General features: G+C 40.7%; 1 protein-coding gene across 2 annotated transcripts in view; it reads right to left on the reverse strand.

The window, feature by feature from the left end:
- GREM2 (gremlin 2, DAN family BMP antagonist) overlaps window positions 1–25,302 on the reverse strand; it is a 39,899-nt gene extending 14,597 nt beyond the window's left edge. Inside the window, exons 1-2 of one of the 2 annotated variants that reach the window (XM_030448374.1) lie at window positions 25,002–25,249; window positions 7,154–7,287 (exon numbers count right to left, since the gene is read on the reverse strand). In XM_030448374.1, coding sequence (XP_030304234.1) covers window positions 7,154–7,167 — 14 coding nt within the window. In that variant the 5' untranslated portion in view covers window positions 7,168–7,287; window positions 25,002–25,249. Of the gene's footprint in view, window positions 1–7,153; window positions 7,288–25,001 lie in introns of both variants that reach the window. The other variant, XM_030448376.1, reaches the window with a different exon arrangement.
- Window positions 25,303–25,505: the final 203 nt, after the last annotated feature.

Here is a 25,505-nt window from a genome sequence, read left to right on the forward strand (position 1 = left end):
CCCGAGACAGCACTATCATCAGAGGAGAGACTATAATCAAAATCAGATATGGTCGGTATGTGCATGGCAAGGCAGTGGCAGTCACACAGGAGGGTTCTGTCTAGGATGCACTGCAGTCAGCAGCTTTCTTCCTGGCAATCACTTGGCATTTACTGTTCACAGCTCCTGACATCCCCGGAAGGCTGAGCAAACATGTAATTAAAAACACACGCAAGATGGTTTCTTCAGGCTCCTTCCACAGAAGGCAAGGAGATTCAGGAGTGGACTAATAAATCAGTGGCAAAGCTAGGAAGGGGAGTTAACTCCTCACTCTTTGGAAGGCAATGTCTCTTCGTTGACATTTTGGCAGTGACTGAAATGATGGAGGTGAGGAGGTTCTCAGTGCTGAGCTGTCAGTCAAAGGTAGGACTTGGGAAATGGAGTGGTGTGTGGCAAACAGATGAGCCAGATTGGAAAGTTCAGCCTTCTAAATCAGGTGGGCAGATCCACTTTGAATACCCAGAAAAGAAAGTGGTAAGGAGTCACACATCATGTAGGTGCACTGTGGGGTAGAATGAGTCCACACTAATAATGGCAGGGAAGATTTTCCCCTGCGATAGAAGAAGAAAAAGGGAAGAAGCCTATGGGGGCAATCACCAACCTCTTCTGCTCACAAACTGACAGAAAAGTGCCAGAGCTCCCATTCTGTGGCAATTTCAGGATCACTTCTATCCTTGTAACCTCAGCTGCATTTATCATTTTGCAGCATCAAAGTGGGGAAGGATTCCAACTTTGGGACTTAATGGCTCAGGGATTTTTATTTTGGCTGATAGTAGCTGGAGACCTTCTTTACATAAACACAAGCAGAAGATAAATGGCACCTACAGGCTCTTTATTAACTTAATATGACCTTGTTTTTTACAGTGTTTGGCCATAAGCCATTCATACTGTGTTGCCACAGTTAAAGCTTGAATATTTTTCCATTACTCACACTTTCAAGCCCAGTAGAAGTAGACAAAAATGAAAAGAAAATTCAAAGATTCTTCTCTTTGGCTCTTTCAGAAAGTTATCCTCAGAAAGGTCAGGGAGGCATTTCAGAAAGAGTTAGCCATATCTAGCTATAAATCTCTGTGTGAGATGGCAAGCTATTTCTCTTCCAGGTCTATTCAGTGCCTCTTCAGCAGCTCTAACTTAGGCAAAACTTCCTCGAATCCAGAGGAGAGAGACAACACTTCTGGTAACTTCTGATGTTACTTTCATGTTACTACACAGAAGGACAAAGATCCTGAGACTCCATTCCATGTCCATCAACCTCCATTGATTTGATGGAGAGTAATGAACTGTCCCATTGAAGTGGCCAAGACAGCCTCCTGCTAGACATGGCTGCAATGTTGGATACTTGTAACATTTCTGTATGTGACCATTAAATGCAAGACCAGCTATGAAGAAGAGGAACAAATAACCAGAAAGCTTGATCATTCAGGATTTGATTTTTTTTCCTCTCATTTAAGCAGTCAGAGAACATTACAGTTCATTTTACTAATCCTACTACTTAATGCAGTCCCAAGCATTTATATATATATACTACTGAAGCAAAAAGGAAAATTGATCAGCTGAAGGATCTCTCAAATGATCTGTAATGGTTCTCCCAGTATCAACACCAGCTTAGTATTGGTGCTGGGAGAACCACTGCAATGAGTTTAAACTTCTATATAAACCATTCAGTTGGCTCAGCAACCAAACACCATCTGTACCACTTGTTATGGCCTATTGTGAATAATAAGGCCAAATAAGATCATCTCAAGGAAAATGTTCTGATTCAGAGATTTTCAGTGAGTGATCATACACACATACTCATTTATGAGTGATTTAGAGAGAGCCATGTTCAGAGTGTTGTTTGTATCTGTGGTCTAAGCTTTTTCTGATGTCCTAGCTAAACAGTAGACTTTTAAAAGTAGTTATATGTGATATGGGACTAAGAGGACTGGAATCTCAAATAAGGGTACATGGAAAATATTTTCTGACACTATGAGAACCTGAGTTATTGAAAGCCTCAGCTCCAAAATAGAGGAAAAATTATCTCCTGACCACTGGCTTATTTTTCACTTCAGAGCAGCTGAGCTATCAGATCCTGAATTCTGCCTTATTATCTTTTTGAAGAAGGATGTGCAGTGAGCAAAAAAGTCATTCTAAAATACTTTCAATTTAAAATTAATAAACCCTCAAAAGCCAAGAAGCCATTATGCACAGTTAACATGTAACACTTTTTTTTTCCTCAGGAATGGGAAAGCCTTAAAAAATGCACATAAATTGAACCTAGGACCTGCCGGTATTTCCAGTCTAAAGATGTTGACACCTCTCCCTGTGAAAAAGCAACTTTGGAAAAAAATTTTGATCAACACTTCACCTGAAAACTTTCTCGCCCACTGCTTGGAGAGACAAAAAAAAAAAAAAAAAAGTTTCAACACTGAACTCTCAGGATCAGCTACCACAATTCCTGTAGCATGATGGTGCTCAGTGGGTCAAGGATGATCAGAGCCCCATGAGATTTCCTATGCTTGCATTTTGAAAGGAGACTCAGTAAAGAATTTGCCTTAGCAAAACAAGGCTACGCTTCCCCTCTTCCCTTACTCAGTTTGAGAGCAGCAGCTTCTCCTCTGAGTGATTATTTCAGCTTCTGTAAATTTTCTCCAGCACAAAATAGCGGAGAAGAACCATGCAGAACTCAGACCAGTGATTTGGGCAGCATAAGAACATGGATAATGTCAGAGTGTCAATGAGAGATGGAACAGCAATTAGAAAAAACTATAAAAAATCCAACTAGCCAAGAGAAAGCTAAAAGTAGCTCACCTGTATTAAAATGTGCTAACTTGGCAAGAAACTCTTTTTCTTAGAGGACCCTGAGAAGCTCCTAATTAGCACAAAGTCTGAGGAATACTAATTGCCACTTGGCAAAACTCTGCTCATTAAAAAACACAGAGCCCACTTGTGGGTTTTCTCCTTTCCTGCCTGTCCCCTAAATCAAAGTCTTGTTTTACAGTATGAATGACATAAAAGGCTACATCAGAGCAAGTGCACAACTTCATATCTACATCTTTGTAATAAGACTGAAGGGGAGGACTGTTAAGCTTATCTAAAAAGAAAAATAAGGAGTGAGAAAGAAATCATTAAACCGTATGGTCTAAGCTGAATATGCAATGGTATTGAAGACATACAGAAAAGGACTAGAGAGACACATTTGAGTTGATAGAAAAAGATCTAACAAGGTAAGCTATTGGGAGGATTTACAGCATAACTGTACAGAAGGCACTAAGAGCTTATCTAGCTACCATGGTTTTAATCAGGTTCTCTGTGACTGCTCTCCACCCCCCTCAAAAAATATATTATTTGTTTAAAGCTGCTTGCCAAACCCATGGCAAAGGATCTAACAGAAACCAGAGATGAGATTCAGAGGCACATTAGGAATAGGTGACAGGGACATAGGTGTCACTTGAATCCAGGTGAGCATTCCAGAAACCTGTTCCCACACCTACAAAGCCTCCAGTATCATTTGGGACTGCAACATTGCTTCCATGTTCATCCAGCAGGGCCTCTGCAGGGCACCAGGACCTAGAGCTGGGAGGTGGCAATGCCATCTGCTACCCTTCCCTCAGCAGCCCCCTGACTGTCCTGGCAAGGACAACCAACACCACTGAGTGGAAAATAGACATTAACTACTAACAGTTATCAAAGAAATTAGCCAGTAGAGCACACTACTTGTTTTTCTCATAAGCAGTGTAGCAACAAGTTTTTTCTCTTATATTAAGCTTCCTTATTTTAGGCTTATCGTTTCAGTATCCACGTGAAACGAGGTAATTCCATCCACATTACCCACACTGCAAAAAACCCCCAAAAAACCAACAAAACAAACAAAAACCACACCCAACCAACCAAAACAAAAAAGCCCACAAAAAAATCCAAAAAGTAAAACCTACAAATAAAACCCCAACCAAACCAAAAAACTGCAGAAAAGAGTAGTGGCCAAGGTGAAAGCAAAGAGATATTACCCATACCTTCTGCTGTGTTAATAGGTAGAGAATAAATACAGATTTCCTGAACCTAAAGCCAATTCTAATACCATACCCAACATTATTTTTCTGTGATTAGGCTTGGTGATGTGAGGGGAAGGTCCTGATGTTATCACCTTCTCCAGTACACTAAGCAGGTCATTTGTTCTAGGTTTTTTGATCCAAATGAAAATAATCACAGACCAACAGAATTAAAACCTATGCATTTTTATCTCAATGTAACATTCAGATATGAAAAATGCAGGATGTGGATTCATATATATATTTGTTGTATATATATATATATAGATAGATACATATATTCTCACTGCACACTAGTGCAATTGCACTTTCAGGTAAAGCAATGGCACAGAGGAAATCCTGTATCTGACCTCAAGAAATAACCAGAACAGCAGTTAGTATCAGCTGGATATATTTCTAATCACGACACATGCCCCTCTGAGGTAAAGCTTGAATCATTTCATGATTGATTCCCAGCCCAGGGTGATGTTTGATTCATTTGAACCTTGAGCCAGAGGCACAGAATGCCAGAGTTGGAAGGAACCTGTGGAGTCCAAGCCCCCTGCTAGAGCAGGTTCACCTGGAGCAGGTTACACAGGATGGAGTCCAGGTGGGTTTTGAGCATCTCCAGTGACGGAGCCTCCATCCACATCCTATTCCAGGTCTGTCACCCTGCTCCTGGACTCCAGCATCCCCACACAGAGCCAGCCACACAGATCCCATTGCCTGCTCCATGCCAGTGCCAACAGCCCTGCAGGCACACAGATGTGTTTGCTGATCCAGACAAAAAGGTGGTTTTGATGTGCTGCCCTATGGCTCTCCAGCTGCGGGAAGGATGAGTGCGGTGGCCAGACCCCCACACCAGCACCAGGATGTTCTGCCCTACTGGTACCAGCCCCTGGGCAGGCTGCCTTCAGCCTGCTGTAGGACACACCCTGAGACTGCTTCCAAAGCGGGGCCTGGGAATGCTGCCACCCAACTTACCTGTTCCAGGGCGGAGGAGGAGAATGTGAGCGGGAGGGAGTGGCTGATAAAGGTGGCGTTGAGTGACAGAGCTGCATGCTTTGGCTTCCCCTAGGAGATGCATGGTCCTTAGAGCTGGGTGGCTTGGTGTTAGGACTACAGTCTGCACCAGAGTCGTGAGAGGAATTTAAATAATAATAATGGAATGTGATGAGGTAGGATCATTTCAGATGCCCCAGGGCATCCAAGATGTTTGTATAAGCTGGCACATCAGAGGCAGACTCTATGGGAGCTGCATCCTCCTCCACAGTGGCCACTGGAAGCCAGCTGAGAGATGTGGAGTATCCAAACAGGCATCAATTTTTGCAAGTGTCTTAAGCATTACAGCTCTTACTTATGACTAGATTTCCAAGAAAGGTGCTCACCATTTATCTCAAGTCCTCCATAGATACAGGCTACTTAACAGAATCTTTTATCTTATCTAGGAAATGAGATCTGAAACTGTAATGCAAAACTAAATGTTAAAGATGGAAAAAGAAGCATGAAAATGTAGTCTAACTGCTGCATCCCACTGCCTGACTGTTGTAATTTCAAAGGTTCCAGCAAGGCCTTGGAGTTTTAAGTGATGAAATACAACCACTCTCTAGACTGTATAGAAATAATCTATACAATATCTTAGCCACTGATACCTTCTCCTTCACTGTTTCTCCATTAGTCATATACTCTCCTTACTCTCTCTGCCCTGACACTTTCCTTTGCTGGATTCTCCTCACCTGATCCAGAATCTAGCACTGAAGAATGTGGCAATGTGGCTTTTCATCCTTTTTGTGAAGATGCTATGTACACATGCAACTACTGCACTGCAAAATTAAGAAAGCTTGATTTTAAAAAAGTAATGTGGTTTGGTGACAGACTTTCAAGAGAAACAGTTTTCTGCTCTCTTTCCAGGACACAGGCAAAACAAAAATGCACATGAAACAGAACCAATCTGCTGGAAAAAAAATTCTGTCAGAAGTTGCAACACAATTAGAATGCAAACATTTGTCCTTGCAGAACAGGGCACTGGAACCATAATGAAAGTTGCTCACTTGTTCTGGCTAGCAGTCACAGGGACTTTTACCCTCATTAGGCAAAAGCAGAAGTTGTCCATGCATATAGCATGGTAGGAATTGGAGTGATGAGTGAAGATCCTAGTACATGATGAGAAAAAGAGGAAACAGGTTTTCCAGGAGCAATCATTCATTGAGCAGAAGGCTGAAACAGCATCTAACCAGTCAGCATTTAAAGTGAAACTTTCAATGCCAAAGAGCACCAGCTTGTATCTCTGCCACCCAGTCAAAGGGTACAACACCTCAGGGCACAGGCATTCAGTTTTTCCATTGCTACTGAACAATGGCATCTTCATTCTCTAAAAGCCCAGATGGGCTAATGCTTTCCAGTTAACCACAGTTGTATGTATCTGTAAACATACTTAGTGGTCAACAGAGAGGACTAAGATCTCATATAGCTATGGCTCACACCATTTTAGTAACTGAGGCTCTGATTAAGAGAGGATGGCTTCAAACTAGCACTGTAGAAATCGAGCAAACACTTAAATGTCTTTCTGTAGTCAGGTCCAAATCCCTGCTGAAGTTACCAGACATCAGAAGCAAAGCATGGCAACATATCTGACACACCAGCAAGTCAAAAGCATCAGGGAACACACCCCACCCACTTGTAATTAAAACCAAGAGGTGGAAATTGTGTCAAGGTTGGATAAGTTTTCAGTTTGGATCAGATGGTGTTTAACCAGGGAAAGCTGTCTGCCACCTCAAATATCCACCTCTTACTTTTAATCAACTGCCTCAAGCACTACTTATCAGTCTTAAAGAAAGCCTTAGGCTCTGTACTTCACTGAGTGCCTGTTGCAGCTTTTTGCTAAGTTGGCTTCCAAACACACACCCACCAAATTTCATGCTGTTCCTGTGTGCATTGATGTGTCTCACAGTGGTCATCACAGTAACCTGTCTGTCCCAACATATCCCACAGTGGGACAACAAACTTCTCATTAAAAAAAAATCAATAATCAAAACCAGAGGCTAACCAAGTTTGTAGGCAGATCTAAAAAAAAAACCCAATAAACCATCAGATATTTGCCCATCAACCTCTGTTGTGACATTAGGGATGAATCAAGGTTCTATTTTTGGGCTTGGAAACATGGCTGCACACATAGAGAGTGGAAAGGAGCAGGTTATGTGCTGGTTCCAGGCACCATGCTTCAGAAAAACCATGAAGATTTCTAGAAGGGATGCAAAGGAAAACAAGGACATTTATATATGCAGAAACCATAATTTAACATGACAAGATTGCAGAAATTTGGGATCTTTAACACAAAGAAGTAAAGATCGGAGGAGTGATATTACTGGCTTTCAAATGCATAAATGGCTATTGAGAGATTGAAACATGTCTTTACCCTTCATGGATGCAGATTCAATAATGTCAGCTAATAAGATTTCAGACAACATTCCTATTAACAAGTGACATGAGACAGAGAGTGAAGCATTGAATTGATTGCCTAAGTTTGTAAGCTCATCTTCAGGATTATGAAGGAGAAAATTACCCAAAAGGAAAAAAAAATCACCACATCTGCCAGGAATTATGTTAAATACAATGGCTTGTAACAGCAGGAGATGAGCGAGAAAGCTTCTCAAAGTCCCCTTAATTCCCTTTTAAGTAAATAAACACACACACATACATATTATATACAACAATTATGTGCTCCAAAGATCCATCGTCTTAATAGATTTTTTGCCTAGTTTACTGTCACTCCTCTTCTGATCTTTCTAGGTTTATGTTTCATCTTGCTATGTTTCATACTATCACAGAAGAACAGCACCATTCTTTTTGCAGTACAGCTTAAGGTACATTTGCTATAGAAGTCACTAAACCACTACACAAAGCCAGCCTTATGTTAAATGGACTGCAAGCTGCCAATTGTGAGGCTACCAGGCTTGGAATGAAAGTACTATCAGATTTTTTCAGAATTAAAGACTCAGTTTGATTTCTTTTGCTGTTGGCAGTATAGGTAACATTTGCTCCATGTTCCTCTGTTTGCAAAAAATGGTCAAGATTCTGCAGAATACCTTGGGTTTTTCCAAAATTTAAGTTATTGAGAGGAACAATCCTAGTTTATTTGTTGAAAAAGACTGTCACATAAATCATAAGAAAATAAGTTACGTTCATAAAGCATATTTAAATACCCATAAGCCACATGCACACACCATTTCCCACGTAAGGATAATTTGGGCACAGTTTCAAATCATCCCTGAGAACTGATTTCAAAGCAGAGAACTCAAAACTCCTTAATTAGCAGCATGGGCAGACAACATCATGCCATAGCATATTTTTTCCTCTCAGTCTATTTGAAGCCAGGGTGACAGATACATCGAAATAGAAGTGGGCAATGGTTGCTGCTGCACTGGCTGTTGGAGGAACCAAAGTACAAGACCAGCAACCAAGTGGGGTACCTGAGTGGCTTCTCATCCCAAGGCCTCAGGACAGCAGGACAGGCTCAGAACCAATGGCATCCTCGATGATCTGAGGCAAACTGCAGAGGTTTGCACACACTAAAACATCTGTATTGTCCTCGTGACAGCAAACACCCAAATTTCTCCCTGTTCATCATACCTGTAATTAACAGGTGTGGAATAGTTTGTCAACAGCTGTCATCATAAAACTATGGCATTTGTCCTACAAGCACAGCAACAAGCTGTGAAGATGTACCCACTGTCCAATGTACTCACTTTCCCACTAAGTCCAACAAAGAAATAAATAAATTTTCCTTCAAACAGAAACTGATCACACACTGGAATCAAAGGCCAGCTTCCCACCTCCTTCCTTATCCTCCCAAAATTGAAATTAATTTTGAAAACTGATTTACTTACTGCTGCTCATTCCCTAAAATTAGCCTAGAGGGTAAAGGCAACTTCCCAACACTTTCCCTGTGAGGAACTGCCCCCCTACCTAAAGGTAGTCTAATTTTCTAATTACATTAAAGAAAATACTGTAATGTGTGATTTTCTAAAAGCCAGGAAAGAGTTATTCACCAAGGAGCAACTTACAACACAATTACTGGTTATTTGTTTACTGTTACTTACTCTTATTATGACTTACTTACTATAATTTAGTAATTATTACACAATTCCTCTTAGTACTGCTGGTTTTAAAACCAATGCTGCATTTATACTGTAACCCAATGCAAAGCCATGGTCAAGCAGATATGCATACACTCAGATTCTAATAAAAAGTACATCACTGTTGCCAAGGACTGAGACAAAAAGGAAGTTTTAATACAAGACAGAATCCTGAAACAAATTAGTCCAGCAGACAATGAGAAGAAGCTGCAAGGCTTAATGCAGTAGCCACCATTGCAATGTTTTCTACCAGCAAGAAACTCCCCACATTCTTTTCACTGCATTCAGTAAGTAAGTTCAGGGAGGAAAAAAATAGAGGGAGGATTCTCTGAAAATACATATTTTGGATATTTCAGAGTATTTCTGACAAATACTGACTTCATTAGAGTCAATTTAAAAAATAATATTTTACTTCAATGGAGCCAGTGATTTTACTCTATGGGAATATCAGTAGAGTTCCTCAGGTTTTAAATATACAGTGATTTAGAGCAGACAAGGATCTGTCTTCAGGTAGACTCACTGATATTTCACACAGTTCTGGTGGGCAGAAAAAGTGCTGCCATTACAAATACTTAACCAGTCTGAAATAAACAGAAAATGTTTTTCATTTCTTCTTGGTACCATTTTTCTTCTTGGGTTATTTTTCATGTTTTAAATTGTATTTCACTTTCAATTAATTAAACTTCATCTGGCTACAAAAGGGAGAAAAAGGAAAGGAATTCTCCACAAATGTCTGTTTTCTCTCTAGCATGAAACACTGAGTAAACCAGGACCAGTTAGTCCAAAGCTAGGCTACAGGAGTTCTTGGGCTGAAGAGGTTCTATAAACTATGACTAAAAAGGTATCCCCCAAAGTGCCTGTGAGGCTGAACAATATCATCTTTTCAAGTCTGGAAGTCCTGCTATATGGGCCAATGGTGACCTCAACTTTCGTGCTCATGTTACTGCCTTGACTTTGTAATTCACCAAAGCTGCCCAGCAAGCTCACCCAAGAACAGTTCAGTCCCCCATGACAGTCCTTTCTAAGAAGTTTGAGCACAAAATAGTTAAGTATCAATGCTCCACAGTCAACTAGTTCCTACTCTTTTTTTTTCAACCTTAAATATTGGGATCTAGAAAGAACTTAATGGCAAAGCACTCTGGATAAAACAAGGAGGTAAGAAGGAGATGAGGAAAAATGTATAGAAATGAGGACTGTTCTGCTGCATTACTGTCAGGTATTCTAAAGCATAAAATGTGAAAGTGCAATTAGAATTCCACTGTGTCCTATAGATTTACAACATTGGTTGAAACTAAATTAAGATCCAATTGAGGTTTACTTCAGAGAAGGCAGACTTTCTGAAGTCAGTAACTTTGATTTTGGCAATGGTGACCATTAAATGACTTTTTCTGAGGCTGGTGCTAACTTTCCCACAATCTGTGCATTAATTGTAGGCTTCCTAACACAAGTGTCTTGTTTGGTACAGTTCCCTGGTCGGTAGGACCTGATTTCTGCCAGTTGGATGCACCAGACAAACCATGCAAGCAAAGACAAGATGCTTACAAGATCCTGATCTCTCCTCATGCAACACCAGTCCAGAATCAATGAAGAATTCCATATCTCTGTTGCTTTCTGTGCACAGCTCCCAGCAGAACTTTGGACTTGTCTAATTGATTGTTATAGAAGACTTTCTCACCCGGACATAAAACCATGTTCAGTGATCCTCAAAAATATCTGGGAAATCCCAGTGGCCTTGGAAAGGCTCAGCAGCTATGAACTGTGACATTCTGGCCACTGGCACCAGAGACCATTCCACTACATAAGGGTTTGACAGTGGAGGGGAGAGGGTAAAATGTGTCTGGCTGTACTATGGATCTAATTACATCTTCTTATAGCTCCAAGGATTTATCACCTTTAGTTCCAGAATGTAATTTAACCTATGCATTCAACCCTCATAGTGATCCTCCCCAGCCTTCCAGATGCAGAGGGAAAACTTCAATGGATACAAAGCAAGCTGGGAGCATTAAGATGCATTTTGCAGCATTTCTCAATCTCTTCCACCTTTCTTCCCCTGCCTTTCCACAGGAGCCTCCACTATTAAGAGGCAAGGTTTTGGAAACAATTTCTTCTGGATTATCTGCAGTTAAATAATTCCCCACCTCAGCACACTGATTTCTGTACACCAGCAGCCTAATCCCCAAACTCTCCCTATCAACAGGGCAAAAAGTGGTGGTGTCTGCATTACCTGTGGGGATTCCTGATGCAAGTCACCTAATTTTTATCTTCTTCGACAGTGAGGCCACGACTGAATTATTTAGGTTGTTCAGATCCTCATCCAAAAGCAGCTGCTTTGCAAAAGGAGGGCTTAAACTTCCTTAAAACTTTGCAGCTCAATTTGCAGAGCATTTCATTTCACTTGGAAACCACCTAGGAAGCTACCACCAGATTATCTTAGTTATTATACCCCTGCTTCCCTGCAAGGTTTATCCTGTCCAGACTCTCAGTTTAATTGATCTTCACAGCTTCACACACTGAGTGAGGAACCTGCAAATTGCTTATCCTCTGTAATGCTGAGCAAAGGGAAGTCTATGCACTCTAAAATACAGATTTCAGGTGAATTTCCCCATGAAACAAAAAGTTTGTGGCTCCACGTTCCCAGACTATCACTCTAGACATTGCTATTTGTAGAATTCATCTGGCGTTCATATTCAGCCAGTCTTCTGCATAGTGAAAATAGGTAGAAGGAAAGAAGGCAAAGGACACTTTTATACTCCACATATCTAAACAGTGCCAGAGGGGCCAGATACATTTAGATTTTTCTAAATTACTCACAGACTATGCTGAAATATCTAGCATAAAAGCAAAAGGCTCCTTTCATTAATTAAAATCAAAGTTTTATTGAAAATCCTACATGTATATATATATATATATACAAGGTTGGTCTAACAGGCATATTTTAAATAAAGGGTAAACTGATAGAAGAAGGTGATTCAGAGTGGTAATGTCACAGTGGTTCTTGATTTGTGGTTTTTTCTTTTTTGTTGTTGTTGTTTTGGTTTTAGTTTGGGGTTTTTTTGTGTGTGTGTATTTGTGTGGCAAAATAACATAATCCTGTGAGCAAAGTGAGTGAAAGAATAAATGGCTAAATATTTAACCTTTCTCTCACCATAACCTCAGCATGTCCTGGAGAACAGCTCAATAAACAGAAGCCAGCAAAAGCAACAAATGCACAACCCTTCTCTTTGCAGGCCCCAGTGACTGCTGTCATAAGCACAGGTTTTAAAATCATGCCAACATTTGTCTTGCTCCCTTTTCCACTGCACATTCCTTCTGCAGACCTCTAACTACAACTTGATATCAGGGAAATAGATGCAAGCCACAAGATGATTTGGGGGAAGACTGCTGTCTCAACATAGCATGAAGATGACTAAATAGTGACAAAGTAAATCATCCCTTGAAGACAAGTCAATAGTGAATAAGTAATTTTATCTGTCAAGAGTTAGCATGCAATGAATACTTGAAAAGGTTACACAACATAAAACCTACTAGGAGTTAGAGTGAGTTTCCTAACACATGCTAGCCAAAGAAGCCTACAGAGGGATATATCCCATTTGTCTTTTTGGTGAAGAGCCTTAACAACAGCAAGCCGTACGTATAAACTCCTAGAAAATTATTATATCCTAAGATTGCTAGTTTCCAAACAGATACCTTACAGTAAAGATGTACTTTGCAAGTATTTCTCAGGAAATGTGTTAAATTGCCTTTTAAAAATATTTACAACCACCAGTGATTGACTGAGGGGAACAGCCTATAATGAATAAAAAATTCTAAGTATGAATAAAAAAAAACAAAGCACTTGTTGAACACCACCCCTTCCCCTACTTTGAAACCATAAAAAGCTTGGAATTTAATTGTAGTTGAATCTGACAGGCCACTGAAAAGCTTAATTCACTTTTCACTTCGGTCACTATTTGCATTCTTCTCTTTTTCAGGTATACAAAAGCATTAGTCTTTTTGGAATTTCTTCTTGAATATAATTTTCCAGTTCTCTATATTTCTAGCATGGCATGATATCTGTCCTATAAACTCTGTGAGAACAGAGCTTCTGAGGTTTAAAACGTTCTATTTCATTAAAAGAAATCAAGAGGCCTCCTAAAATGTGCGAGCTGCAGTTGTGTATTCTGAAGTCCAGGCTGTAAGTATACATCCTTTAAATTTTCCTAACTGCTTGGATAAATATATGCCCTGAGGTTTCCCAGATAAGATATATTCTGGATTACTTAGGCTATCCAAAGAATGTTTTGCTGCTCTGTGCAATTAGAGCTGAAAGTGCATTTATCTTGCTATAAATAAGGTGACTCTTAAAGAATGAAGTTCAGAAGTGTTAATGTCAACTCTTTAGTGGACGTATCTTTGATAGGTGAACTCCATGTCTCCAAGTAACTAGATTAGTTTCACTCAAATTTGAAATGAATTCTGCCTTTTATAATATATATGCCAACCAGAAAAACTGAAAGTATAATTCCAATCTTAAATTATGAGAGTTTATCTTAAAACCTAGTAAGTATTTACATAACCGTTTTAAAAGTTACCAAATAAATATGATGTTAAATCAGAACTACTCCCAAAATCATACACAGTAAGAGGTATAATTGCAAAGTTGCAGAACAATGTTCAGTTCATCAGAAGCAAATCCTCCCTTCCCTACTTTACAATACTTGGTCTTAGATCAATGGGTTCAAAAGAGAAAAGTGCAAAAGCAATTAGCTACTCATATCTCTTTCTTTTACTATAGTAAAAATAATTTTTATGCTATGGATAACCTTATGTAAACCATAAACAAAAGCTATGGATGTTCCAGGTTAGAAACATTAAATAATGACAACAGCAGAGCAATGCACAACGGGCAGAAATTCCCACTGTACAGAAGGCATGGTGAAGAGTACCTTTTTTTAGAGAAGTCTAAATGTTTAGTTGTGTTGTCTTGAAGTCATATGCTGTTCTACCCCTCTGTGCAGTAATTAATTGGGTACAGTATTTGTGACTCAGCATTAGAATTCACATCCTTACAGGCTCTGCAATAAAGCAAAACCTCAAAATTTTTGCATCTACACGTAGGGTCATGGGTCCTTCTGTTACATACTATTCATATTTGCTTATATACACATATATCACACTGTAATAAGCAGCTTATAATACAAGCATTTTAGCCTTTAACATTTTTTTTAATCGTGTTTGATGACAGTACCAGTTTTTATAACCTGTGAAGTGACCCATAAGCTTCTGTTCAAACAATGGCAGCATTGTACAGAATCACAGAATGGTTTGGGTTAGAAGGGACTTTTAGAAATCATCCTATCCAACTCCTATGTCATGGGCAGAGACCCTGTTCAATAGGCCAGGTTGCTCAAAGCCCTGTCCAACCTGACTTTGTACATTCCCAGTGATGGGACATACACAACTTCCCTCAGCAACCTGTTCCAATGCCTCACCACCACCTTTATTAACCTGTGTCATTGTACAGAAAATTTGGTAATGATGGTCTTTGGGTTGTCTCTTAAGTAGCAACTTTATTCAAAGACCTTCCACACTTTGTAAATGAGCCTCTCTATCTTGACTACCAGACCACTCAGGACTAATGGGGCTTTCAATACACCATGCAAGGAATCTGCAGGTAAAAATGTTGCCAGCTAGAGGGAACACTTAAGTCAGCATTTTCAGAGCAAATCCTGAACAATTTTCCCAAAGATGCTTAGTAAGTCATTAATTAATATTAAGAATTAAGACCAATTTAGGAGGCAGCAGCAAAGCCAAGAGCAAGACAACCCCTCCAGCACAAGTTTACACCTATGCCCAGCTAAAGCAGCACCACAAGCACAGCCACAGGGAGGATAACAAAACAGCACCACTCACTAGACTGTTGATACCTTCAAAGCAGTCTTAGGTTCTGCCACCTCAAGGAAACTCATGCAATGAAAGTGAAAGGCCATCACAAAAGCTTTAGAGAAGGTTTACAATCAGCAAGAAGACAATACTTTCTTAAAAAAGCTGAATTAAAGCATGACTCTCACCCAAAAAGCTTCACCAGCACTGCTATCTGAATAGCTGCTAATGTATGTTAGCAGCTTGTAGCATGCACCTAGAAGTTCAAAAGATACAGTGCATTTGATGTCCAAATTAAGGCATCAGCTTTCATCATGATAAAATAACCTAGTTCTCAAATGTTTTTAAAGAGAAAAATATATCTTGGGGGAAAAAAATGTAATTTGGAGCACTTTTAAGTAATAACTTTAACATAAATAATAACTTTAAAATAACCAAAACATTTTATATTACGGTTCACTTTTATTGAGCAACTAAGTTTTTCTAATTAATATAATTCTAACCATTCATAGTCTATAAGGACAATAAAAAAGAACAAATTTTGCATTGCCTTGTAAACAGCCAACATAAATCTAAACCCATGATAAATACATACCCATACTCTCAACAAATATACCTAAATATCAATGTGGGGAAAAAAAAAACAACTAACAAGCATGACATTAGCACCACAAGTTCCCTCTATTTTACACATTCAAAAAAGTAACAGCTTAAGTCAGTCATGTTTGACTGCTATCCAGTTATTTATATGAGTAAATGAAGCTGGCGTCCGTGTGGGGAGATGAGCTGGCAACTTGCCGCAGCCCTGAGTTACAATTTGTATATAATGGAGCAAACTGCAAGCACTCTGGTTGTACCCTATCTGTGTGGATGAAGCCAAGCAGAAGAGTTCAAATCTGCACCATTTTGTTTAATCAATGGTAAAGTAAGAGAGTTCTGCAATCTGCAGGCAAAGATGCCCAGGACAGCTCCACAGAGGAATTCTGCTCTACCGGGACCTGAAGCCTGGAGTAACAGTGGAGCTGGATACACAACAGTCTCCCTTGAGACAACAAAGCCTTGGTGTGGAAATATCATAGAATCATGGAATAATTTGGGTTGGAAAGGACCAACTTTAGATCACGTAGTCCAACCCCCCTGCAGTAAGCAGGGACATCAGCAGCTGACATCCTCAACCGGATGAGGTTGCTCAGAGCCTCGTAAAGCCTCACGTTGAACATCTATCTCCAGGGATGAGGCCTCAACCACCTCCCTGGGCAATCTGTTCTATTTCTCCATTCCATGTCTCTTCACCCACATGTTTGTAGTTCCACTGCCTGAATGGACCAGCTAAAACCAAAGTGAAAATTTCTGTTGTTCTTGGCAATCTCAGAGACTCCACAACATGATGGACTTTTCTGTGGCCATGATGACAAGAAAGAGGAATAGACCATACTGAAAGGATAACTCAACTGGCTGGTAAAGGTCCTTTTCAGTCAATTCACAAACTTCTAAAGATTATTGTATGTAGGAGAGCAATGCAGGAGAAATAAGGCTATTCCTCCTCAGCAAAAGGCATTTGATCAGGATGAAAGAGGTTTCTTCAGATTTTAATATGTCAAAGCATATTAGCAGCTCACACTCACAGCTTATACAAACAGGAGATTAAATATTTTGGGGTGGCTTCATGAATAGCACACAAATCCATAAATTTTATACCAAAAATTGATCCTTGATTTTAGACACTTTTCTAAGATATTTCAAAATTGAGAATGGCTTAGAAACAAAGTAATTTCCCTTAACTGTCTTTTTATCAACTAACTGTATCACCATATAAAGCACGAGCAGCTCACAGCAGGGCTTCCATAACCAGTGGTGACTCCATCATGTAGCTCCTACTAATTCCCAACAAATGGTGGGAACAGTCCCCTGGCCTTTCCTGGTGTTCATAAGCACACAGTGAACAGCTTCCCTCTCTTGCAAGGTATCTACAACTTTGGAGGTGATGAAAACATTTGCATTAGTAGCTCATTTATCATACTGTGTTTATACATTCCCCTTTACTCTTCATAGTAAAAAAAAAAAACTTTAAAAAAATCCTGCCATTTCATAGAAAAATTACTTCATTCTGTTTTACTGATTATTAAGAAGCGTTTGTGTCCGTGTAAAACTGACCTCTTAACACATACTTCGGAATGGAAAGTCATCCCTGTGGCCTTTTCTTTCTCCAGAATTCACTTTCTAGTTGAAACTTTGGCTGAGGCACAAGTAAACAAACATTAGTAAATACAAGACTGGACTGCCATTGCTCCTCAACAGCAGAGCCTGCCAATACCAGATATGGATCCAGAGATATTGCTGGTCTGCCTCTTCCAGAGTAACTTTTCCAAGGAGCTACACCCTCGTCTAGCTTGCTCAGATTCTGAAAATCACTGTTTATGACTGTGGCCTAAGAGCTGACCTAACCAGAAGTGCCAGGAATCAAACCACAGCCTTTGGAAAGCAACGGGCTCCATAAGCTACAGACTCCTTATTTTGAGAGTCAATCCTAAAACATGTGAGATGGCTATGCCAGATTAATAGTTCAGATTCTGCAAATCATATCCATATTGTTCAGTCTCTCAATGTCTGGCATAGTTTTAAACGGATAACAAATCTGTTTGTAGGATAAAGTCTGAATTGCTAAATAAATAGTGATAAATTTCCTAATACTGCTGGGCAGAGTGTTCCTGCAAGTACGTGTGTTTATCAGTTTCCCACTGAGCTAGAGTTGACTTTCAAATTTCCTTTAATCCTATTATAGTAAACATAGTACAGCTCTCTGGCAAACAAGAGTAACATTCTTCCTGTAATATCATATCCTTCTTTTAAAGAAACCTTAGAGATGTCCAGAAAAGAACTAGGCTTAACTTGGAATGACACAATAAACTTGTTTTCAAAGAAACTTAAGTTTTATAAAAGATTAGATTTTAAACTGAAAAGAGCAAGGCTATTTTTATAAAGAGAAGACTGGCAATTTCTGATAGGTGCTCAGAACAATGACATAAAAATATTTTTCTAGCTGGAAGCAGTCTACCTGAATTCATGGATAAAGCAACTGGCATTTTGGATGTAGAGATGTACAATTTAGAAAACAGTAAACTTTGAAGGAGCTTTTTAAGTATTTGTTCAAGAAGCAAGATTATCAAGTGCTGATGACTTAAAAAAAAAAAAAAAAAGCAGATAGAGAAAACCAAATGGGATTTATTATGGTACAATTTGTATTTAAGGCTTCTCTTCACTTTGGAGGAATTTACAGTAGACAAAGGTAGGAACTGTCTTACAGATAAAAAATAAAAAAACAACCTAGACTGAGCTGTTGAATAACTTTATGTAAGTGACTGAAGGGACTTTGGGTACCTGAAAGCAAGATAGTTTCAAATGGCAGAAGTTAGCTCTATTTCCATCTGTGTTCATTTTCTCACTTGCTTCAGGGTTCCCATGGAAAAAGGGTCATTACACATCTCAGAACTAGCATACAATGGTGCTATTTTCACATATTTTCTGTGGTCTTTGAATAAAACCGTAAATTTATCTAATAATCAGTTTATGTGGCATTTGAATCTTCAACTCCTGTTACACTTAAGAAGTCACAAGTTCTGGATATGACTTTACTTAGGGATCAGCTTCAGCACAAAATGGAAATATTAAAGAGGCAGATCAACAATCTTTCCCTGCCTACATAGAATCCAAGGTACTTATAATCTGTTTCAGTTTGTAAGCATTCCCTCTTAAAAATATCTGGGCAAAGGCTGTTTTCACTGAAGTATCAGGAAAAGTTTCCATGAGCTTCATTAATGAAGAATATAGACCAAAGTCAACAAACATACTTAGCATAAAGACATTGTGTGTAGTAATCTGAAAGGTGTCAGCCAGAGAACCAAATTAAATCGAAATACAAGTGATAGCCATCTCTTGCTTTATTAGGAGACTTTACTGGCTGTATCCATGAAGTCATGCAACGTGTTCACATATTCCCTGTCTGCTCTGCCTGTCAACCTCCTCTTGTTCCTTGCAAAGGACACCGAGATCCAAATTATGTTGACGGAACGGGAACTGACACACGATGGATGGATCATAGCAGAAAAACATGCCTAGAGCAAGGATGTCTGGCAGCTGAGAGCTGGGATGTTTTCATTTTGGATTGAAGCTTTGACCCACTATTTACATCCCTATCCCAAGCTCTCCCACATATTTTTAAATGACAACTTTCCAGATGTTATCTGTATGGAGACTGGCCAGATTAATGGGCAGGATCCTGCTCAGCTCTAAGCCAAACTAGGGTTTTGGCCTCACTGGAAATGAAACTAGGTCTGAGATTTGCACCAGGAAAAAATCTGCTCTTTCATGCCAGAAATGGTCATGCAGAATTTTTAAAATGCTGTTTATTGTTTTTGTTAGCACTACTGTAGAGTATCAGGCTATTATGCATCATCATAATAGCACTCAGAATAATGGAACACACCAGACATGGCTAAAATCCTCAACAGACCTGCACACAAATGAAGAAGGGCAGCTCGTTCACCACCTCAGTGAAGTTTTCCAATTCTAGCAAATGTTTACACGAGTCAAGGTCAACAGCCCGTCCTGTATGAGTTCTACAAATGCTGTTTCCAAGTTTTAAGAGAAACTAAAAATTTAAAATTTTTTATTGCTGCTAAATCCACAGTCTGATGATGTATTTGTGCACTGCCCATCACACTCCATAAAAACTGATTCCAAACTGAAATTTGGAGGGTAAATAGTCTATTTTCCTTTCCCAGTGTACTTTACTTCTTCCACTTCCTTAACACAGAATAGGCAAAAATTAAATCTTTGATACTTTTTATATTTTAATGTATCACAGTTTTAATTTCCTCTCAGTTTCATTACAAATTATGGCTTCTCACTTCCTAAAAAATAATGATTTTAAAACTGTCTGGAATGAGAGATAAAAGTACCTTTTTCTTTCTGTAATGAAGCTTGTAGTAAAGGCAGTAGCATGCCTATTTCTATATTTAACCTATATTTACATTATAAAAAATTATATATGGCAGTGCAGCCTCTATGAAAAACTGACCTTAGTAAATCCCCCTCAGAATTATGACTAATCTAAAATATACTACCATATATAAAATATACCACTATATATAAAATATACCACTATCTCTTAAAGATACTACATAGGCAGCAACCACAAAATCTCATGGATAAACATGATTATGCCCAGAAGAGGAAAAAAAGGAAAAAAAAAGCAAAGTAGATGCTGTAAGATGACTTTGATGACTTTCTGACAGACGGGTTACAAATGAAGTTGCCATGATTGTATCACACCAGATATTGAAAGACAGATTGCCCTCTGTTTTAACATCCCCAAGCAAGACTGATTCTCAGTCTCAAGACTGTTTCCCTTTCTGAAACAGGCCTCAAAATTATTATTCAAAAACTGTTAATAAAAGACTTACTGCACTGAGAACAAGAAATAGCTTGGTTTCAAGTGACAGATCTATAACCTACACAACTCATGTTAAAACCTCCACTTCATCCCACAGATAAGCTCTGCAGTGGAATGAGGTTTGGAGTAGACAACCTCTAGAAATGAAATACCCACGAAGGAAAAGCTCCCTTTTTTTTCAATACCTATCAAAAAAGGTAAGGAAAAAGGTTTTTTCAATATGTATCTAAAGCAGACTCAGAGCAGTCACAGTGATCCAGAACAAGGAGGAGCTTTTCAGTATTCCTGCTATATGCAGGCAACCCTATGATTCCCATCATGATCCCTGTGCAAATGTGTGCAAAGCTGGAGTAATAAATGCAGTGATAACTGCCTTCTGCTACTGACTGGGAAGGATTGGATCCCTAACTCTTCAATAAAATAAAATTCCTAGTTAGAAATGCTTTCATACAAAAGACAATGGTTTATAATTAACAAAATAATCCTTCTATTTGAAAAAAAAATTAAAAAATAGCAAATGTAAACTGAAGAAAAACAAGAAAGTGCAAAAAGTCAGCCAAATGGCCAAATAAAAGAGAACTGAAAAGTTTTCAGCCTTAGAGTATAAACTGCAGAAAAAAAAGAAAAGGAAAAAAAGCTGCAGCACGAAACCTTTCAGTTTAAAATGGACGTTTCTTAACATCTCCCTGGGCACTGCACATTCCCACCTGCTTGGGACAACAGGATTCCAGGGCCAGAGTTTGTTTTCCCATCATGTGCTAGGACCCAGAACTGTCACCACAGATGACACCTTCTTCTCTGAAGTGCTCGTGTGCTATGGGAAATGTAGCCAACCAAGATATTGCATCCACAAAACACAGAGCAGAATTTCTTAATAACAGTTTTTGAGTTTCAAGCCAACATTTCTCACCACTCCCAACTGCAATGAGGAACATAAACACAGCCTTATGAACCTTTAATGCAGAAGGGCTATAGCCAGTGACAGGCAAACAACCATGAAGAAGCACCAGCTGTCCTCTCATAAAGATAGATGCCATGTTCCCATTCACCAGACAAGCAAAAGGCTGCACTAGCCAAAGTTTCCCTCAAAGAATATTCCACTTTCACACGCCAGACTCTATGAAAAAAAAAAATATATATAACCTAGCCATTCTCTTTTAGAACTGGAGGGAGCTCAGCTTGTGTATATACAAGCAGGGCAGCCGCAGGGTTGTGCTCTCCTGCTGAGCCAGAAGGAGCTTTTTTTGAACAAATGTCTAGGCAGTAGTGCAAGAAGCAGGGAGTAGCCCACACCTCTGGGAAAGATGGTGAAAGATGGTCAGTCTCCACGTCAAACTGCAATGCACCAGTATTAATCTGCTGCAAATGTGGAGTAGGTCTATGTCAGCAGGTAGCCCAGCCCAACAGGAACAGACACACAGAGGAAAACAGTTCAGTGTGGTAGACTTTCTGTCAACACTTATGTTCATTTTATAGGGTTTTACTTCAGGCTAGCTCTGGTCTGATCCCACAGACTGAATTTCCAGCAATGACTCAAGCACATCTTCTCATTTCGATTCATCCTAAAGGAATCCAGCTGGCCCACCATGAGGTACACGGAGATGGACAGACAGTAAGTGGGAAGAACTGGATGACTGGCATCAAAAGTACACTCCTGACACAAAGCACAACACCATTATAAACACACAACCACACCCATCAGCATCTGGGAGAGAGAAGTGAAGGACCTTACTGTGCAGCTCTTGAAGAGACTCTTTGGACATCAGTAAATCTGCTACGCTGACTTTAGCTGCTCGCTGGAGTAATTATAATGCAATCATCAGAAATAGGTAAATTCAAATCTACCAATTCCAAACTGGAATGAACAAGATTCTGATGCTCGAGTCAGAATTATTTCAAAGTGAATTGAGAAGCAGTGTGTGTATAACCATGTAATTGAGCAGCTGGAATTACCAATTACCAAATTTGTCAAGTAAAACCACAGCAGGACTAAACTGCTTAATACAGAAGAGGATGATCTGGATCTACTTGATTTACACTTTAAAGACATTGACAAATGGCAACTGAAACCAAGCATTTTATTTAGGATACGGTCTCTTGATACAGTTCAGTTGGCAATTCAGGTATTATTTTTCACCTTCACTTGATACTACAGAAACAGAAAGCTCCCAAGTTTTATTCTTCAACTTTTCATACCTTTGTTCTATCCCACACTGGAAGTCATTTTTCATGACAGCACAGTCTGTTTGAAAGATAAATAAAAAGCAAATAGCTCAACTAAACCAATCAGCTCATAATCGAGAGCTGTTATTTTTGTGGCACCTTTCTAGAGGTCTTAGGGTGCCACATACTTCTGACATGTCTTTCACTTATTTATTGTGCTGCTGTGGAAGGCTGAGCAAACCTTGCTGCTACCAGACAAACCTCCTGCCTGTGCACAAGAGCTCTGCATGAACAGTGGGCTCCAAGAGATGCAAGAAGGCAAAATTCTACCTGCTGAGTTTCTCATTCATCCTACAACAGTGTTTCAGCAAATTGGTCTGCTCTCTACAGTTTCCCAGTAATCATGCATAAATGTTTATGATTTAGGACTTCACTGAACATCTCAGATGATGGCAGTTCCTGAGGACCATGCAACAACAGTGAAGGGAAGAGTCTCAATACTGAGATAGGACCCTCATGTCTTGGCTCTCTGCAATAAGCAAACTGCTGATCCTTACTTCTGTTCAGTTGTTTACCTCATGGCTCTCCCTTAAAATCTTAGAGTATTATTACTCCTCCTTAACTTTTAGAAAAAGATGGGGAAAGGCCAGCCAGAGCACAATGCACTGAGTTTAGCAAACGAAGCATCTGCATTAAAAATACATCAAACATTCTAAATAAGTACTTCAGGCAGCCTGTTCTTCTTGGAGTTCAAGCAACAACCTAATCCCCTAAGGTAACATGGTATCTGTATTGTACTGACACAAGTAGGAAGACAAGATTGATGGGATGTTGTTTTCCCCCTGATTTAGCAAGAAATAACTTTGAAGTGGCCTGATAGCCAGCTGATAACCAGCTTGCTAATTGGGGCTCTGCAACAGACATTGCTTGGTCTTGCACCTGCTGCTTCCTGACTTTTGGAAGAATCGTGGGATTTTTAACCTGTGGCTCTTCTGTAGGGAATCTCTGCCGACGTCATTTGCCAGGCTGAAGTTCATGGAACCCCACTCACTGCGCTTTCATTTTATTTCTCCTCTTCCAGAAAAAAAGAGGTTTAACTTGTTACGACCTGACAATTTTCTCCTCAAAAAATAAAACAAAACCAAAAACAAACAAACAAAAAAAACACCAAAAAGCAAATCCACCAAAAGTTATATAATCACTTTCACAATAGCATGCTAAAAATTAGTTGTTCAGCCGAATGCCACTGCAGTTTTTTTTACAAGAGCTGAAACTCTGCAAGACCTGTGGAAGTGCAAGTATTTTCTTAGCTTTAGCAGAAAGCCAACCAGGAGCTCCCTGTGAGATAGGCATGGGTTTGTATTATTATAATCCTCATTCATAAAGCTAAAAAACACCAATGTATGCATACATTTATATATATATATATATATATACACATATATATATATATACACACACATACTGCCAGCTATTTGTTCTTGGACCTGATCTCTCGTGGGGTTTCATAATCACAAACCATCATTAACCCAGAGCAAAGAAAGAAAGGTACAAAGGGGCACAGGTTTCAAGCAATGGATTAATTTTTTTTTCTTTTTTCTTTTCTTTTTTTCCCCCCCCCCTTTTTTTTTTTTTTTTTTTTTTTTTTTTTTTCCCTTCAATTAAGGGAACTTAGAGACGGGACGCACGACGCTTCAAACCCAGAGGGATTTTGGCCATTCAGGTAACTTCCGAGATAAGCGCTTCAGAGCAAAGCACCCAGACCCAGGCGGCTGCCGGCAGCCGGCTCCCACGAATTTCCTTACGTGCCCCTGGAAACGCCCCACGGGCGGGCAGCGCGGCAGCGGGATCGGGTGCTCTCGGCGGGGCCAGCCGGGCTGCCGCCTCCCGTGCTGCGGGGACCGGCGGGGCAGGCGGCCGCCAGGGCTGCGCTGCGGAGGGGCTGCGGCGGCGGTGGCTGTGCCGTGGGGTTGTGCCAGTGGGACTTTGCCGTGGGGTTGTGCCGGTGGGAGCTGCCCGTGGGGCTGCGGCGGCGGTGGCTGCGCCGTGGGGTTGTGCCAGTGGGACTTTGCCGTGGGGTTGTGCCGGTGGGAGCTGCCCGTGGGGCTGCGGCGGCGGTGGCTGTGCCGTGGGGTTGTGCCAGTGGGACTTTGCCGTGGGGAGCTGCCCGTGGGGTTGCGGCGGCGGGGACTGTGCCGGTGGGGCTGCAACGTCCCCCCACTGTCACGGCTCCCGCGCAGCCCCGTAAGTGTGAGAGGGCAGGGGAGAAGGAGGACGAGGAAGAGAGCAAGGCGGCCGCAAGAAAAAAAGCGGTGCCCGAGCAGGAGGCCGGGCGCCCCATACCTGTACGGAGGCGGGGAAGGGTCTGCAGCTCGCTCCGTCCTGCCAGCTATAGATCCCAAGGGGCGATGTAGCAGGGTGGCGGTCGTCGCCCGCTGGTGCCGGTGGCGATGGTGCGAAGCCCCGGCTGGCCGCAGATGCCCATAGGCGCTCAGTGGGGGAGAGCGGTGCGGGGGGGAGAGCGAAGTGGCTTTGCCGGTCCCGGCGGAGGAGGGAAGCTCGGCACTGGCTCGGCGTAGCCACTGCCCGAGGAGAGGATCAAGCCCCAGCTCTCGATTGGCTCCGGTGGCCAAACAGCTCACCCCGGCCTGCCCGCCCGCCCGCCGCCCGCCTCCCCTCCGCCACCCCGCGCTCCGCTCGCCGGCGGCTCCGCTCCTCCCTGCCAGCCTCCAGCCTCCCAACCTGGTGGGCAGATCTAGACCCCTTTCTTTTCCTACACTCCCCCCCCTCCTCCCCTCCCCCAATCCCTAATGCGGCGTCCAATCCCGAGCCTTTTGTTTATGCAGG

Source organism: Calypte anna, chromosome 3 (genome assembly GCF_003957555.1).
Source record: "Calypte anna isolate BGI_N300 chromosome 3, bCalAnn1_v1.p, whole genome shotgun sequence".
In the NCBI taxonomy this organism is placed as follows: Eukaryota; Metazoa; Chordata; class Aves; order Apodiformes; family Trochilidae; genus Calypte; species Calypte anna.